Source organism: Podarcis tiliguerta, assembly GCF_965153285.1.
Source record: "Podarcis tiliguerta genome assembly, chromosome: 10".
NCBI classification, from domain to species: Eukaryota; Metazoa; Chordata; class Lepidosauria; order Squamata; family Lacertidae; genus Podarcis; species Podarcis tiliguerta.
Genome location: NC_139543.1, coordinates 2,282,939 through 2,301,088, shown reverse-complemented (window position 1 = coordinate 2,301,088; position 18,150 = coordinate 2,282,939). Strand labels below are relative to the sequence as shown.

At 44.0% G+C, this 18,150-nt stretch overlaps 1 protein-coding gene across 9 annotated transcripts in view; it reads left to right on the top strand.

Moving 5' to 3' along the window:
• Positions 1-18,150, top strand: part of FRMD4A (FERM domain containing 4A) — a 401,265-nt gene that overhangs the window by 292,167 nt on the left and 90,948 nt on the right. For all 9 annotated transcript variants that reach the window (XM_083399421.1, XM_083399422.1, XM_083399426.1 and 6 more), the window contains one exon: positions 9,131-9,215. In XM_083399421.1, coding sequence (XP_083255547.1) covers positions 9,131-9,215 — 85 coding nt within the window. The remainder of the gene's footprint in view (positions 1-9,130; positions 9,216-18,150) is intronic.

Sequence of the window (18,150 nt, the reverse complement as noted above, 5' to 3'; positions counted from 1 at the left end):
GCAAAACGAATTTCCTATGGGCTTGCTTCGCAAGACGAAAATGTCTTGCGAGTTCCTGCAAATTTTTTTCACTCCCCACCCCCTTTTTCTAAGGCACTAAGCTGCTAATAGCCTTTTAGCAGCTAATCCGCTAATCCCTTAAGCCTTTAATAGCCGCTAATAGCCGCTAATAGCGCTAATCCGCTAATAGGGTTGCTTCGCAAGACGAAAAAACCGCTAGACGAAGAGACTCGCGGAACGGATTCTTTTCGTCTTGCGAGGCACCACTGAATATTAGTCTCCACATTGACCACTTTTAGGCATCAACTGAAGATGTATCGGTTTGTGCTGGTTTTGGGGACATAAATGGATTCCATAGCCCAACAGTTTTAGTATCATTGTCTGCTGCATTATGTCCTTTGGTTTTTACATACATAGTTGTGGATGTTTGTGGTGGTTGCATTTTACTGTGTTATGAACCGCTCTGGGAGGAAGGGTGGCACAGACGGTGCTGAGGTTCATGTTCAGATCTCACCTCAAAGGCTTTAGATGGCTTTAGACAAGCTGACATTCCCTTCACTGTACATCCTCCTCTTTGATGGGCAATGATTCTGGTTTATCTTACCGGCTTATATACCTGATTTGGGTATTTTCACTTAGAGCAGAGAGGTGGAGTATAAATATGAAAAATAAATATAATGAGTTGTATATTTGTAGTATTTATTTGCATAATATTTATAATCTTTTAATATCAGTAAGGATGGTTGAAGTAATGTGTGTGAAAGCTATGATTGCCAGGATTCTTAGAGGGAAGACATAGATAGTGAAATGAGAACATATGTTTGTGCACATATCATATGTGGAAATGCCTCAACTCCTAATTTATATCTCTCCTTCCACAGTTCATAACTGCATAGTCATTCCTCTGTTATAGCACAGAGAGATGCACAGGCAGTTATGAACTTTAGAAAAGCAGATATGAATTAGGAGTTGAAGGCTGAATGGTGTTTAATTATGAAAATGTCATTTTTTTGTATACTGACCATCAGAGACATGTATCTTTATGAACATACGTAAGCCTCAAACCCAAACAATTTTTGCAGTCTAACCCAAACAAGGAGAATAGCATATTAGGGAAGCAGGAAGGAAAGATGCCGTGATAAAGTCAGTGTTATTTGCAGTGCTGAGCTTTGGGGAAGGAAGCATTTCAAATGAGAGGGTGAAGGATTAACTCAGCACAGGAAGAAGCCATGATGTTGGGAGTAAAAATTGAGAAAGGGAGCCAGCAGTTATGTTGAGAGAACTGGAAAAAGACTTGTGAGTGACACGACAAAAGAAAGTTAGTGATGGAAAATTTCAGTGCAAGAAGACATATGTAGACTGTGATTGTGTGAATGCATGAAGCTATGGCAGGCAAGGGTGCACACACAAGTCATGCCCCCCACATCTCCTCAGACATGCCAGCTTCTCATTAGTTTGTCACGTGATATTGGCAAAGGTTGAATGTGTTTTTATAGTATGCTTGATGGCATGTGCCTAGACCTTGTCCCTCTGATTGGAAACCCTGCTAAACCAGGGTTATTCTGCTTGGGGGAAGGTTTCTGAGAGTGTCCAATCAGACCTTTGCACCTATTGCATGGAAATCTGAGGGGCAGCTACGGCACCTGGCGACCCTGTTTCCATCCCTTGCCTAACCCTTCACACATTCATACAAATGCCTGAACATTATTTAAGTGCTGCAGGCTTACACACTCCCTCCTTGTCCTTCCCTATTATGGGCAGATTCCGTCTTTCTTTCTGGGTTTCCTTCAGCCATACATTGCCATGAGACCTAAAGGGAACTGCAAACAGAATTTCCTTGAAACTGGTTTGCCAGACCGACTTTGAACCACTGATTTGAAGAATGGGCTGGAAGCAAATCACAGTTTGCCCATCTGGGGTGTCACAGGAAACAGTAGTTGTCACATAACACAGAAAGGAGAGGGGAATCCTGGGAGCAGAAAACGGGGCAGGAGAAGGTGGATGCGATGGGGATACCTGCTGCAGCTTCAGTCTCCAAATCATTATTTGGAGATTGGTTTTCTGGGCATCGGTGTTGAACCACCATAGCCATGGAACTAGATACAGTGGTGCCCTGCAAGACGAATGCCTCGCAAGACGGAAAACCCGCAAGACGAAAGGGTTTTCTGTTTTCAGAAGTGCTTCGCAGGACGAATTTCCCTATGGGCTTGCTTCGCAAGACGAAAATGTATTGTGGTTTTTGAGGGTTTTTCGCTCCCCAACCCCTTTTTCTAAAGTGCTAAGCTGCTAATAGCCTTTTAGCAGCTAATCCGCTAATCCCTTAAGCCTTTAATAGCCGCTAATAGCCCTTAAACTGCTAATAGCGCTAATCCGCTAATGGGCTTGCTTCGCAAGACGAAAAAACCGCAAGACGAAGAGACTTGCGGAACGGATTCTTTTCGTCTTGCGAGGCACCACTGTACTGTACTTCAGCCAGTTCCAAGAGCAGCTGCAAGACTCTTAATGGAGCCGGGCTCATTTTTCCTACCAAAGACACTGCCTACCTGTTTGCTTGTGGCCTCAGAGTGCCAGTCATAACCTTTTGAAGCCTAAATAGTTTACCTTTCCAATACGTTCAGTGAGGCCTTTTTTTGTACAGTTGTACAGTCTGATGTAAAATTGACTAGTACAAGAAGAAAGGGCCTCCCCCCCCCCCTTGTTACAGTGCTCAAGATTTGAAGCTCCCTGACCCAGAAAATCCATTTTTTCTCCATTTCTGTTCTATGACTTTTGATGAATTTTTGTGTGATTTTCTTGACTCCACACCCCCTGCCACCATGATTTGTTTTGTAGGGTTGTTGTTTTGTAATTTTGCTGCTATTCTGACTATATTTTTGTTTTCCATTCATTATATTATAGGGTGTGTTTTTTAGTTATGTTAGCTGCCTCTTATCATATCACTGTGAGATGGAAAGGCAGGTGTCAGACCATCAGGCTACCTAACTCAGTTAGCTATACAGAATGGTAGCAGCTCTCCTGGGTTTCTGACTGAAATCATTTCCAGTTCTACCTGGAGATGGTACAGACTGAACCAGAGGCTTCTTCCATGTTCTCTTCCGCTGGGCTGCAGCCCGTCTCCAAATACAGAGGCAATATATGCTGTATCTTTTTCAAAAAACTGTTGTAATTTTATTTCCACTAATACTTTACCCCTGGAGGTGCACTCCATTGTCTCTCGAGGCAGACAGATGCCAACAGCAACTTGCAATATGTCTTGCTCACTTATCTAAGCCACATGTTCCTTCAAGTCCAGCTTTCCTTGGAATATTCCCATGCAGCTACTCAGTAAAAAGGGTGATGATTCACTCTCACTGTAACCAAAATAAATTGCTCTGTTCACATTGCTGAAAGTTCTGAAATAAGCTTTTAGAGACTTCTTATATTGTGAAAGAAACCTCTTTGTTAGAAACAGCCTCTATACTTGATCTGGTAATCACCCACAAAAGTTGCACATAGAAGTCCGGGAGGAGGGAATCATTAAAACCTTCAGCGGAACGAGTGAGAACACTTCTGGGTAACATGGACTGCAGTGTAACGAAATGTTTCCACACCTATTACAAATAATGACAACAAAGCTCAGAGTCCAAAGCAAATATTTAGCCGGCGTAATTCAGATAACGAGGCTCTGTCTGCACTTCCAGCCATCACTTGTGTAACTAGGCACTACAGCTAGGTATGCCAGGTATGCTACTGTCTCCAGAAGATATGCAGGTATCTCCAGAAACAGGAATGGTGGGGTTTGGGAGGAGCATAGTGGGGGTGGAGACGCTCCTTCAGGTATACTGGGCTGAGACCGTTTAGGGCTTTAAAGCCCATCACTTTGAATTGTGCTCGGAAATGTACTGGGAGCCAATGTAGGTCTTTCAAGACCGGTGTTATGTGGTCTTGGCGGCCGCCCCCAGTCACCAGTCCAGCTGCTGCATTCTGGATTAGTTGTAGTTTCCGGGTCACCTTCAAAGGTAGCCCCACGTAGAGCGCATTGCAGTAGTCCAAGCGGGAGATAACCAGAGCATGCACCACTCTGGCGAGACAGTGAGCAGGCAGGTGGAGCTGGTAGACAGCCGCCCTAGACACAGAATTAACATGCATTTCCATGGACAGCTGTGAGTCCAAAATGACTCCCAGGCTGCGCACCTGCTTGGGAGTGAAAATCTCCCTCTCCCTTTAGTAGGGTTGTGTTCAGCTTTGGAATAGGAAATCACACACACACACACACACACACAAGACGAGATGCAAGCTGGCGAGAGATGTGCATACCAAAGCTAAATTGCCCATCCTTAGTTCTGGTTGCTGGTGTTCTGGAATAAAATGAGAATGGGACGAACCTGGAGGGATCGCACTCTCCTTGGCCTCTGAAGACGGATACACTGGATGCGAAAGTCAATAGAGAGAGTCCTGCTCTCAGAGGGGGAGGCTTCTGTTGCTTTTCTTATTCCTTTCCAGCTGACTACTTAACAGATCAGCAATGGGGCTGCTTGACTCTTTCTTTCTTTTTCAGCACCCCCCCCCCCCCCCGGCCAAGCTATGGCATATGCTTTTAATGATTTACAATGGACGTTAGATGGGAAAGCGGCCACAAGCTCTTTGCATTTTGTCCAGCAGCAGCATATGGGAATGAAATGGCAGATAGGTTTTATCCACTGGGCCTGCTGTCTATATAATGTACACAATCTTTATTGTGATAGTGGGGAGTAGCAATTGTGGGGGCTTCTATGTTCAGCTCCTGCAACCCAAGTTAGGATAGCCCAGTTTTCAAGCCAGGGAGGGAGAACGAGATCAGGCTGTTCCTCACCTGAGTCAGTTTTTTTCATAAGTCTGTTCTGTCCCATTTCCATATTAATCTTACAGATTTTAAAATATTTTCCATTAGTTTATAAATGTTTTTCAATAAAAAAAAATTGTTTTTTAAAAAAATCACAAGGAAAGCTATATTCAAATGCCTTTTTCCTCTCAAAGTAAACATTTCTAAACATATTATATCCTAAAATGCATGTTTGTGTATGTATTTTGAGGGGGGAAACTATGCTGCAACATTCAGGGAAGTACAACACACCCACACACAAACACCCACCCAAGAGAGCTGCCTTCTGATCTCCATGTTAGCTGAGGGGGCAGGGTCAGGGCAGTTCATATCCGAATTTGCAAAGAAGGAATGGCTTAAGGGATCCCGCCTCCAGGGTCTTGGTGGTGGGCAGGATCCACCGAAGAGTCACTGGCAAAGTAGTCCAGTGCAACCTGGGCTGAGCTGAGACCTTTGCCCCAAAAGGAAGAGCTGGAAGAGGATTCCAGGGAAGGGATTAGGAAAGCGATCATTTAGGGATGGAAGGAGATGCAGGCAAAGATAGTGTAAGCGAGAACTGGGAATTCCACAATGAAGGCAGCTTCTCTGTCAAAATGCCAGCAGGGATACTGTTGTCAGGAAATTGCCTTCTGTTTCAGCCTTTACTTTTCTCGTGTGTCACAACTGAAGGAATAGCTCTTTCTGTTCTGTTTAGGCTGCTTGGATATTAATATAGATTGCCTTAGTCTTTACAATCTCGAATGCCGTGACTAATACCTTTGACTGTAGATGTGGCAGAGAACACAGGATGCAATGAAAAACCCAAAGCTGTTAGTGATTAACTGAGTGCCTTATGTTGAACAGGCTTCTGGTCTCAGAACTGAGAGATGCTTTCTCTGAAGACCTTACACCAACAAGCGTAACAAGGTTCAGATGTATTTCCAATGCTTTTAGTGTAAGTTTCTGACATGCGCAGATGGTGAAAATGAATGTCTGTGGTGGGGATGGAAAATTTGAAACTGGGGAGGTGCTGAAATTCATGTTTTCAATGCCTTTCTTAAAAACAAACTTGGCTTACCCCCCCCCCTATAAAATTTCACTAACAGAAGTTAGCACTTCCATGAAAAGGGGTCACATTACTGAGCTTATGGAAATAATATTTATGCTAATACCTAGGTAACTATTAACTCTTGCCAGGCAAAATAGAAAACCACTGTACTACTGCTACATCTCTAAAGTTCTTACATCTCCAGCTATAAATTCACAGTGAATAAATGAAACTTCCAGTTTTCTAAGCAAACAATAGAAGACTTTTCCACAAAGATCCTCTAGAAGGCTCCAGCCCCTTTTAAATGAAGAAAATTCTTTCCCTTGGTTGTTGCTGTTGTTTTAATATTGACACCCATTTTGGAAGAACTTCCTAACATACAATGTGCACTGCAGATCTTTGGAGAATGAGGTTTTCTTTGTAGGTCCTAAATATCATGCGGAGCTCTTCACTACAGGAGGATATTTGCTTCTTTAGTGCTATTTTTCTAGGGGGGGAAGTGCCAGATCTCACCTCGAATGCCTCCCTCGTTCTCTTAGAATGGCAATGGCGCCTACCTGAGAGGTGCCAGTACTGGCTGAAAAAAAGCCCTGTGCTTCTTCGAGTTTCCTACTTCTTTATCTGAGCGTCTTGTATGAATTGCTCAGAGCATCAGCCGGGCTTCCACTGTAGCTTTAAGAAGTGCAATGCTGCCCTCTGGTGTCCCACAGGAGCATCGTCTTTTTTCAGCTCACACCTGTAAGCAGGGTCAGGTGCCACTGGACAAATCTGCACTCCTTCCTTACTTTTCTTTTTAAGCTGATATCTAGTTTGTAAGAAGCATATTTGAAACATTCCAATGAGAGGTTGAAATGCACAGCTGTTTTTAATGTAATTCTCACATCCAGCTCTGAAGTCCAGGGAGAGCTCCTGGGCTTGTCACAATGCACTGCCATAGGCTTAGAAGGCAGACTCTGCACCACACCGAGGCTCCTTGGTAGGATGGCCTCCCAGGTGAAATCTGAACTAAGCGCTTCATCCCTTGTGCTCAGGCCCCTATGCAACAGAGCTCTCGTTTCTGTCAGGTAGGTGCATACGTGTGTGTGTGAATAACCTACTTCTCATGCAGAAGAAAAAGCACACGTTGTGCTCAGGGAGTCTTCTGCTTCCCTGACTGCTGTCCCGCAGTTATGGAGGAGGCTGGGACCAGGGCTGTGGCTTCTTCCCCCGGCACCTTGCCTGCTGTGGGTTAGCAGAGGGAGCGTTCTCTTTGTTTTAGCAGGTGGGGAAAGGGGCTGGATGGGTGCTGGGACCAAGGAGGGAACAGTGTGGGAGAAGCTGGCAGCACGATGCCTATAAGGGGGTTGGAGACTTCTTTGGGCTGTGATCTGGTGACCCTAAGCAGCTCTGTAAAAAGAATAAGTGGTCTAGTATGTCTAAGAATCCATGAGAAAGATTATCAGGTATGTTGAGAAAGATCACTGCAAATTTAGTTATTTCCATATTTTGTTTTACTATGAACCCCTCCAGACGTGTTTATTGAACAGTCATCCTGATTTGCTTACACAAAGCTTATGCAGCAGGTTAAACCATATTGGTCTTTAGTGAGCATTTCTTTTCCTTTGTTTGCAGGGTGGGTTGGTTATATTAAAAATTTGTCCTGATTTGCTTGAAGGCTGTTTATACCTTTATAACAGTTTATACTGCTAGTAATTCATTCATCCCACACTTTTCAACTCATTTCTTCATCTGTTTCCAAACTTCAAAAAGTATGAAAACACATCTAATGCCTCTTGAAAGGACATGGCTTCCTGCAAAGAATCCTGGGCAGAGTCTTCTTCACTTCACAAAGCTACAGTTCCCTTAACAAACTACGGTTCCTATGATTCTTCAGAGGAAGTTATGTGCATTAAATGTGTGTTGGATATGCTTTAAATCTATGCTGTAGCATTGCCCCAATTCCTTTTGAAAGTGGATTTGTTGTGTTTGGGCAACACAGCCCTTTAATCCACTTTGATTGTGCAAACATAAATTTCCCAGTATGCACTTGAATCCTTCCTGCAAAATAATGACCATCTGCAGGTGGTTTGCACTACCCCATGGGTGAGTTCCGTGGACCCCCAGGGGTCCCCAGACCCCTAATTGGGAGCCACCTATATAGAATAGTCCCAAGATGCAGGTGATAGCTAGCCAGTTCGTGGGAGAGTGTGGGCGGGCAGATCTGTTCATTTCAGTTTCTTGTTTTTCTGGTTGGAAGTTCAGCTCACCATATTTCTTCTTCAATTTGCAATTTATTTTTTTAAAAAAGAACCCTCATGAAAATTCACCATCATGTTAGCATGCATTTCTTCTAATGTACACATTTTTGTGTGGGAATTTGTTGAATACATTTTTGCAAGCCATTTTCTCTAATAAAATGCATTTTCCTATGTTATTTTCATTTATATGCACGTTGGTCTAATACATGCATTTTGGTTCCCATTTTTCGGTTGAAGACCTGCATCACAAAATTCAGAAAAAGGTGACTTTTGAAGGATAGCTGTTTTGTTTGACGTATTTGTTTCAGGAAGTGCAGATTGGATAGGTTTGCATTAAAATGCAACCTGAACCACATTGCTCCCCCTCCCTAGGTCAGAGGTGAGATTTTGACATGGCTGTTTCATACCTAAGGCTCATAGCCACCTCACTGCACTAGCTCTTTCCCAGAGCTACATAGAGGTTCATGTGAGCAGCGTTTGTTTCTGTGCAGCATTCCCATGATGTTGCGGAATTCCACAGATTCAGCACTCCAGGTACAGACTTCCAGCTGTTTTCATTTTAAATCTATATTCAGGGGTCACTTCTCCCCTTCATTCCCCCCCCCCCCAGCAAAAAAGGCCATTTCAAAATCAGTTACTCCCAAGCTAGGAGGAAACCATTTATAAGAAGCAAAGCAGCACAATTGTCAAGGACAGAGGAAAAAGAAAACCATCCCAGCCAAAAATATTTATAGAGCTATAAATCAACCTGTGAAATAAAACAAGCATTAATGCCTTTCCTATTGGCTGGGATTTACACATCCAGCATTTCTGAATGATCATGTCTTAAGAGGCACACAAATCTTTCCAAGAGTCATAACACAATCTCTAAAACTAAAACAGAAAAAGGAGAATTCCTCTCTCTCGGCCCCAAAGGCTCCTCTGAGCACATTTTTTCACATAATAAAAAAATTGTACAGGGTCCTATTTATTCAGTGGCTGCAATTTCTTTCCTGTGTTTATATGACTTCTCCATTTCATTTCTAGGTTCTACATTGAAAGCATATCCTATCTAAAGGATAATGCTACCATTGAGTTGTTTTTCTTGAATGCCAAGTCCTGTATTTACAAGGTAAGGCCTTGACACTTATTCTTCATGTCGCTGCCATTGTAATTCAACCATTCTTTAAAAAAAAGCACTGCCAGTTTGTACCTCCTTGGGCTATCTGTGATTCTCTGCCTATATATCTGCCTGCCTGCCTGCCTTTACCTATTGGGAGCCCCCCAGAGTGGCTGGGGGGACCCAGCCAGATCGGCGGGGTATAAATAATAAATTATTATTATATTATGTTGTTATGTTATGTTATGTTATGTTATGTTATGATGTTATCACCTGCCTCTCAGACATCTGTTAACTCTGAGGGATGCTGCCTCTCCCTAAGCTAACAATGATAGTAACAAACCTCTTCTAATTTGGAGAAGTATTGTTTTCTAGGTAAGGAGAAAACACCATCTCCTTGGATTGCCAGATGGCAGTCATATTCTTGATCATATGAGCTAATCTGGAAGAAATAATTCTGTTGGTTCAGGAAGAGTATGTACTCTCAGCAGAGGAGAAGTCTGGACTCCATACTATCAAGATCTCCGGTTTTCTGAGTGTGAATAAATCCCTTTTGTTTGTTTGAAGTGGGATGTCAAGATGGTTGCTAAATGAGGGATTTAGCACTGTTGTGAGTCGTTAGCATTCCTTTGAAGGCATCCATCAGAAGAGGGCACCCTTGCCTCTGAGCTGCGTGTGAGGACTTGGCAGTCCTTCCCAGATGTTTACTGGGAGGCCTGAGAGTTTCTTGAAACCTTGCCATATGCACCAGAACAAAAATGGTTACATGCAGTGCTGATGAAACGGTTTCTGTCCAAGTTCTTGGCCTTATGGATGTTTGAAAAGGAAAAGGAAAAAGCCACTGGACTGTTGTTGCTGGTTACTTGGATAAAACAAAACAGTCCCAAGTGCAGAACATTGTGCAAAGTTTTGACAGATGACCAGGCTCCCTGGCTTGGAGCTGGAATACCCTAGGCTAAGGGCGCACAGCTGCTTTGTGCTGTGAGACAAAACAAATGCCCAGCAGGGAAGGGAAGCTGCAGAAGCAGAAAGGTCTTCTGCAGACTCCCAGGGCTGCTTCACACATGGCATGTGCAGAGGCTCATCTCTTCCTTCTGCTTAACTGCTGGGCGGACATGTGAACTCACTCCACCAAAAAGCATTTTGTTTGAGCTGAGATGGGAGTTCTGTTTTTAGCATGAGACGAGCCATTCATGCCACTCCCCAAGTTTTGCATGATGCTGTAGTCATCATTTGACAACAATCACGTGGCTCTTTATGGCATGAATTGAACGTACCTCTTGGTAAAGTCATAGAAATGTAGAGTTGGGAGGGACCACGAGGGTCATCTAGTCCAACCCCCTGCAATGCAGGAATCTTTTATCTCACGACCCTGAGATTAAGCATCTCCTCTTCTACCGACTGAGCTACCACATTCCCTCTTGGTTTTTGAGGTATATTATTGTCCTTGGGAGGATTGGTGTTGCCACTGATTTTGTATGGCAAGCTGTGTGCTTGAACCTGTGCCTGCATCTCTTGTTTCCTGATGTTTGTGTGTTAACATTTTCAATGAAAGAAAAGGGAGTGGGGAACAGCACCTGCAGGGGGTGGGAGTGGAATCATAGAGTGGCATAATTTGGGAGGGATCTTGGGGGTCATCTAGTCCATCCCTCTGCTCAGTGTAGGATCTGCAGTTGCAGCATCTCTGACCGGTGGTCAGTCAGCCTCTGCTAACATGCCTCCAGTGAAGGAGAGTCTATCCTTTCTGGGGCAGTCTCTTTCACTGTCAAGCAGCTCATATCGTTACACAGTTTTTCTGAATGTTTAGTCAAAATCTGTTTCTCTGCCATTTCCACCCATTCTTTCCATGCTTGCCCTCTGGAGAAGTGGAGAGTATCTTCTGCTCCATCTTTGCATGGCAGCTTAAAAACTGATATCCTGCCCCACCTTCTCCTGTCTCTTCTTCAGGCTGACATTCCCAGTTCTTTCAGCCGTTCCTCAACAGACTTGGGTCGCTTCCAGATGGCCAGTTTATTGAGCGTTCATGCTGATTTATTTGCTTATGTGATGTTGTGTCGAGCCTTTCCAGTCCACATTCCCACCACTTTGCTTACTGTCAAATGTTCAAACTGGGGAGAGGGTGGGTTGGTTGCTGAGGAGTCCAAATCCACTTTAATTACATGGCCTGAATTTGCAGATATGCCATTGAATCCGGCCTATAAAACAGCTGCCACCTTGGTCTCCAGATGCCAAACCATCCAGAAATATTTCTCCTCTGGATGTGTTCCAATTAGTTTATGTCCTTCCAAAAAACTGCTGCCCAAAACTGAAGAGAGCTCTCCAGATGTGATCTGACCAGCACAGAACAGTGGAACCAAGAGCGATCCTGATCAGCACCCCTGTGGCTGTTTTCCCTTTTTTAAATTAAAAAAGGTACATTAAATGTGTTCATTCATTTCGGGTATTGTCTAGTTAGGCCTTGACGTTTAAAAGAAGTGACTCTTGGGTACAACATAGAGCTAGCCTTTAATGCAGGGAGGAAGCGCCACCTTCCTCCCTCTCCAAATGCCCCCCCCCCCCACTCACAGGTAAAGTTCCGTGTCCATTTAAATAAATCCATTTGGGGGCCTCTTCAAACTTCTCCTTGCTGTAGAGCTCTGGTTTTATGAAGTCAAGGCCCATAGTCCTTCCCATTTCCATTTGACTGATACTTATGGATGCTGCTCAGGTAAGTTGTTTGCAACGTCCACCACAAAGAAGTTTCTGAGAAAAGATGGCTTTGTAGGTAAATCTCAGCAGGAGGTGAGGCCCTTCTGAATCCGATTCCTTGCTTTGTCACACAGCCCCCCAGCATGCCTTGGGGAAGGGGAATGGGCAGTTTACTCAATGCCATGGCTATACTGTGGGAACTATCAGATTTTCTGTCTCCCAAGGTGTTTGTGAATGGGCTGCCTTGTACTGCACTCATTAGCTCTGCCTGCAGTGCAAATTAATAACAGGGCCTTTTCTCTTATCTGTCTGAACTGTTAGGCTTTCTAGCACCACAAATGACAATCCGGTGGCTACTCAAAGACAAAGAAATCCAGGAGGAGGGGGGAGTATTGTAGTCTCTGGTACAAATTTGATTTTTGATACAAACTCCCTTTCATACCTGGGACTCCATCTCAGGGTAATAATAATATCTTACAGTGTCCTATTGTGAATTACTGAGATAATGTGTGGTGTGAACCCTCTAAAGCTTTCCCCCACCCTTATACATATGTATAGATCTAGACTATTAAATTATTATTTTCATTGCCATTATACATATTCACCTCATATTTATGTGACTTTGCTTTTAAGGCGTCTTCTAGATATAATACTGAAATTACTAGCAGTTTATGTTACACAAGCACAAAGTGAAACCCCATTCACATTCAGTCATGGTCTTTTGCTAAAGATTTTGGATGTGGTAATTCAACACAGGCAGAAAAATTCTTGCAGCTGATCATGCAGAAATGGGAGCATAGTAAATATGCATAGTGCCCCTTCATAGAATGATAGAATTGTAGAGTTGGAAGGGATCCCAAGGGCATCTATTTCAACCCCCTGCAATGCAGGAATCTCAACTAAAGCATCCAAGAGAGATGGCCATCCAAGCTCTGCTTAAATGCCTCCGAGGAAGGAGACTCCACAACCTCCTGAGGTTCCACTGTCCAACAGTTCCTACTGTCAGAAAGTTCTTCCTGACGTTTACTCAGAATCTTCCTTCTTGTAACTTGAAGCCATGGGTTCGTGTCCTACCCTCGCTCTTCCATGTGACAGCCCTTGAGATACTTGAAGGTGACCATCATATTTCCTCTCAGTCTCCTCTTTTCCCAGCTAAACATACCCAGCTCCTTTGACCATTCCTCATAAGGCTTGATTTCCAGACCCTGGATCATTGTGGTAGCCCTCCTCTGCATGTGTTCCAGCATGTCAACATCCTTCTTAAATTGTGGTGCCCAGAATTGGACACAGTATTCCAGGTGTGGTCTGACCAGTGCAGAATAGAGTGGTACTATTACTTCCCTTGGTCTGGACACCATACTTCTGTTGATGCAACCTAGAATAGTATTAGCTTTTTTATGCTGCTGCATCACACTAACTCATGTTAAGCTTGTGGTCCACCTAGATCCTTTTCACATGTACTGCTACTAAGCCAGGTGCCCCCCAACTTATATTTGTGCATCTGGTTCTACCTGTCTAAGTGCAAACCTTACATTTGTCCCTATTGAAATTCATTTTGTTAGCTTGGGCCCAGTTCTCCAGTCTGTTAAGGTTATTTTGAATTCTGAATTCTGTCTACTGTGGCATTAGCTACCCCTCCCAGTTTGGTATCATTGGCAGATGTAATGAGCATCCCCTCAATTCCTTCATCCAAGTCATTTATGAAAATGTTGAACAGCAATGCAGCACCCCACTTGTCCCTTTTTTCCGGGATGACAAAGAACCATTAATGAGCACTCTTTGGGTTTGGTTCATCAACCAGCTACAAATCCACCTAACAGTTACCTTGTTCAACCCACATTTTACCAGCTTCCCCACAAGCAGGGCTTTTTTCCAGCCAGAACTCACCGGAACTCAGTTCTGGCACCTCTCAGGTGGGCACCACTGCCATTGCCAAGATAACAAATGAGGAGTTCATCGTGAGTTCTGGCACCTATTTTCTAGAAAAATACAAGAATATCATGGGGGACATTATCAAAAGCCTTACTGAAATCAAGATACACTATGTCCACAGCACTGCCTGAGCCACCAAGATTGTGAGACTGACACTTTTGGGGAGGATAAGTCTATCAATTGCTGTCGGCCATTTTAGAAGCCCTGCTCTGCCTCCTTGAACTGTGGAAGCCATACTCTGCTTCCACAGGGGGAGGCAGTAATGCTTCTGAATCCCAGTTGCTGGAAACCTCAGGCGGGGAGGGGGCTCTTGGGCCCGGGTCCTGCTTGCAGGTTTCTCTCAGGCACCTGGTTGGCAACTGGGGGAACTGGGGGCTGGTCTAGGTATGCCAGTGGTCTGACCTAGCAGACTCTACTTACTTTCACATTGGCAACTCTTGGCTGAGAGTAACTTTGGACATGTTCCCCTGGCTTGTTCAGGATGTTCATGACAAAGTCTGCAAATCTCCCCTTGTTCCATTCTTCTTTGGGAGGGAGAATTGTGTGAGATGCACATGCTCAGCTTTGGACTGAACTCACTTGAGCTGCTTCTCACCACTTTAGTTTCAAAAGTCTCTCTTAAGCTATGGTGTGTGGAGATTTAAGATGCAGGCAAACAATAGTCTTTCCCTAGGCTTGAAAATGTAGTCATGGTATATATGCTCACACCACATTTGCCTCTAAAAAAGAGTTGTGCAAGTTTTTGTAGTCACTCTGCCCCCCCCCCAAACACATTCCCTACAAAATCTGTTTGACCAAAGGCAGCATCATGACAAAAGAAGTTGTGCAAACCAGGGCAAATTAATCTATGCTCTGAAAAACTGCCTTTATCCTTCCTAATAGCAGTTCATTAAGTAGCATCTCAAAAGCTACCCTTAGCAATTTGCCTAATAATTTTGTAAAGCTAATTGCTAACAAGTGCTAACTTGTGGCTTCCTTACTGAATTCCTATATGGAAAGGGGTCAAGTCAAAGCCCATGCTGGGGAAAACCTGCTCTCTGCTCCCAGGGATACTCGCATGCATGAAGAACTCACATATATAGCAGAGCTCTTAATGAAGTGGCTGCTTCGTCGCTCAGCAGCTGAGTGGCAGGAACATTTCATTAGTATACCAATAGGGAAGCTGAGTTGGGCATGGAGCCAAGAGTGTAATAGGACATTGCTGTGATTGTTCATATAGAGCTTGGCTGAATTGAAGGAGTAGGTGGAGAAGAACAAGGAACCCTTGGGCTGAATCAGCACTGATTCTCAAAACAGAGATGCACTGACTCTGTTTGGTGGTGATCATGTGGCAAGTGTGGTTAATGGCCTGTGTTGGATTCCAGTGAAAAGCACCTTTGGGGATCCTTCCAGGGAAGCTTAGGCTGTGGTATTCCTGCTTTTGAGAGATGGAGATGAATACATGACCATTGTAAAGCCATTATGATTTTATAGTATGTTTTTGCTCATAAGCTGCTTCACGTACCATGTGAGTGGCAGAGTGCAGCATATAAATAGCTTCAAACAGGGAAGTCCCTGCCTTCCTCTCATGAGCTATTTTAGCCTTAAGTTTTATTGACTCACCGCTGCTTAGTGCAATAAAAGCTAAAGCTACCCTTGACAGAGTGAGCTGGCTCCATCTGTCTGTCCTCCTCTCTCCCTACTGTTCATGCCATGTGGAACCCATTTTGAGAACTTCTGGGTCCATGCTGGACAAGTTTTTGAAGATGCACTTTACTCCCACCCATAACCATAGACGATTATGTCAGAGAAAAGGGTTACCTGCCCTCAATAAGTAAGTACAGCCTTTCCTTCCTTTGTTGTTTCCCTATTTTGAGATGGAAGCGTTAAAATTACACTGTGGCATTGCATGGTTTGGTGAATGAATGGGGAACTTGCAGCCTTCCAGATGCTGCTAAGCTCCAACTCCCACCATTCAATTTGATTTGAATTAATTTTATAATGAAATGATTTTAGAATGTTGTATTATTTTATTGTTGTTAGCCGCCCTGAGCCTGGCTTCAGCTGGGGAGGGCGGGATATAAATAAAAAATATTATTATTATTATTATTATTATTATTATTATTATTATTATTTAAGTATTATTAATAATTAATTATTATTAATAATAATTATTATTAATTATTATTAATCATTATTATTAATTATTATTCCTGACCACTGGCTGTGCTAGCTGAGGCTGATGGGAGTTGGAGTCCAACACCACCTGGAGGGCCACAAGTTCCCCTTCCTGGTTTAGTGGCCATAAATTGCACTGGCCTGCAATAGTATAGACTCCACCTAAGGTTGCCAAGTTGTAACTTGGAGATCCCACCTGCCCATTTGTGGACATCCAATGAAGCTGAATGCTGAAAGACTGAGGACAAATAAAAGAAAGTCTCCACCCCCATCGTTCAGCCTGGACAACGAGATCCAGCGCCAAGGGCTTTCTGGCAGTTCCCTCATTGCGAGAAGTGAGGTTACAGGGAACCAGGCAGAGGGCCTTCTCGGTAGTGGCGCCCACCCTGTGGAATGCCCTCCCATCAGATGTCAAGGAAATAAGCAGCTATCCTATTTTTAGAAGCCATCTGAAGGCCGCCCTGTTTAGGGACATTTTTAATATTTAATGCTGTATTGTTTTTAACACTTGACTGGGAGCCGCCCAAAGTGGCTGGGGAAACTCAGCCAGATGGGCGGGGTATAAATAATATATTATGATGATGATGATGATGATGATGATGAAGTAGTTCTTCATCCAGCACATAGGTGAACTCTTGAATTCATTCCCACAAGAGGCAGTGATGGCCACCCACTGGATGGCTTTAAAAGAAGATTGCGCAATTTCATGAAGGGTGCAGCTATCAGTGGCTGCTAGACATGATGGCTCTGCTCTGCTCCATGGCTGGAGGCAGGATCCTTCCGTGCCACTGGCTGGAAACTGCCAAAGGGGAGGGTTCTGCTTTCCCACAGGCACCTGTGAGAACAGGAGGCTGAACTAGATGGCCCATTGGCCTCATCCAGAGGGCTCTTCTTAGCTTCATTTGCTGCTCTGCTGCTGCAAAGGAGAATGCAGCTGTGGTCCTTCCACCTCATGCTCTTCCTCTGTTGCCTGGCATAGTTGTTTTAGAACTGTCCTAAGATATTCTGCTGCCTGTAGCAAAAACACCACCACCAAGATGGAACCCTCCATTCCATGTACAGAAGCAGTTGGTGAAACCATGTCCTCCACCATGCCTGAGAGCACACAAAGCTATGTCCCCCCATAACTTGCAACTGCTCCAAGCCCACGCCCCATCTCCAAGCATTTCCTGCCAGGAAGGAGGGGAAGATGAGCAATGTGACCAGCATACTAAGGGGTCCACGTTTGGGGTGCTCCACTGTTAAAGAGGCAGCAGGATCTCTAGAGCAGTGACCTAATTTCCAGCTGTGCATGGTGGACTGCCAAGCTGAACCATCCCCAAATATATGGTAAACACACATTTTCTTTGGCCTGCCCTGTCTTCAGCTTTCTTATACTTCCTGAATGCACCTCATTAGTAAAACCAAACGCACAATTAAACATTTTGGCCAAAGGCATTTTTAAAGCCAAACATGCACAAGAATGGGACAGGATAAAAAAGTAGAAAGCCTCTTTGTTGAAGGCTCACTTCTGGATCTGGCTGCCGTGGATTGTGATAGAAGACTTGAGTGAGAGCATTATTCTAGCAGGCTGGCTCTGGCGCTATAGCAGCAGGAGACAAGAGCACCTGGCTAAGGGCTGTTGCTCCACATTTGCCAGGGGCAGCAGACTCAGTACAGTTATTGTGACTTGTGAAATGAGGTGTGTCATTCACTTGAATGGTGTGCATTATTGCATTTATCTGAATTTAGATCTTGGGTGTTTCATGCCTTTTTTTTCTTTCCAAGCAAGTTCAAATAATTCAAACAAAAGTTTAAGTATAGAAAGCCAGCAGGGGCATGCAAAGTAACAATTTGGAGGTTAGATTCCTCAGTTGGAGGAACTGGGACCTGCTCCAACTCCAGTCCTGATAGTAGCTCATGGGAACCACAATGAAAATACTTGACTTAATAGTCAGTATAGTCAGTAATGTGCAAAGGAATTTTGTGATGGTGATGGAGCTTCTGGCAGTGAGTGGCTGAGTTGGCTGAATGTAGAGTACCCCTACAGAGGTGCATAATACACCGAGAAACCACTGGCTCCCATTGGCCAAGCTGCTCTGATTGTTGAGATTGGGGGTGGCAAGGTAGTGAGAAGGCAAGAGGACGAGGTAATGTGGAATATCTAAGACAAGGGAGTTGTCCAAGGAAG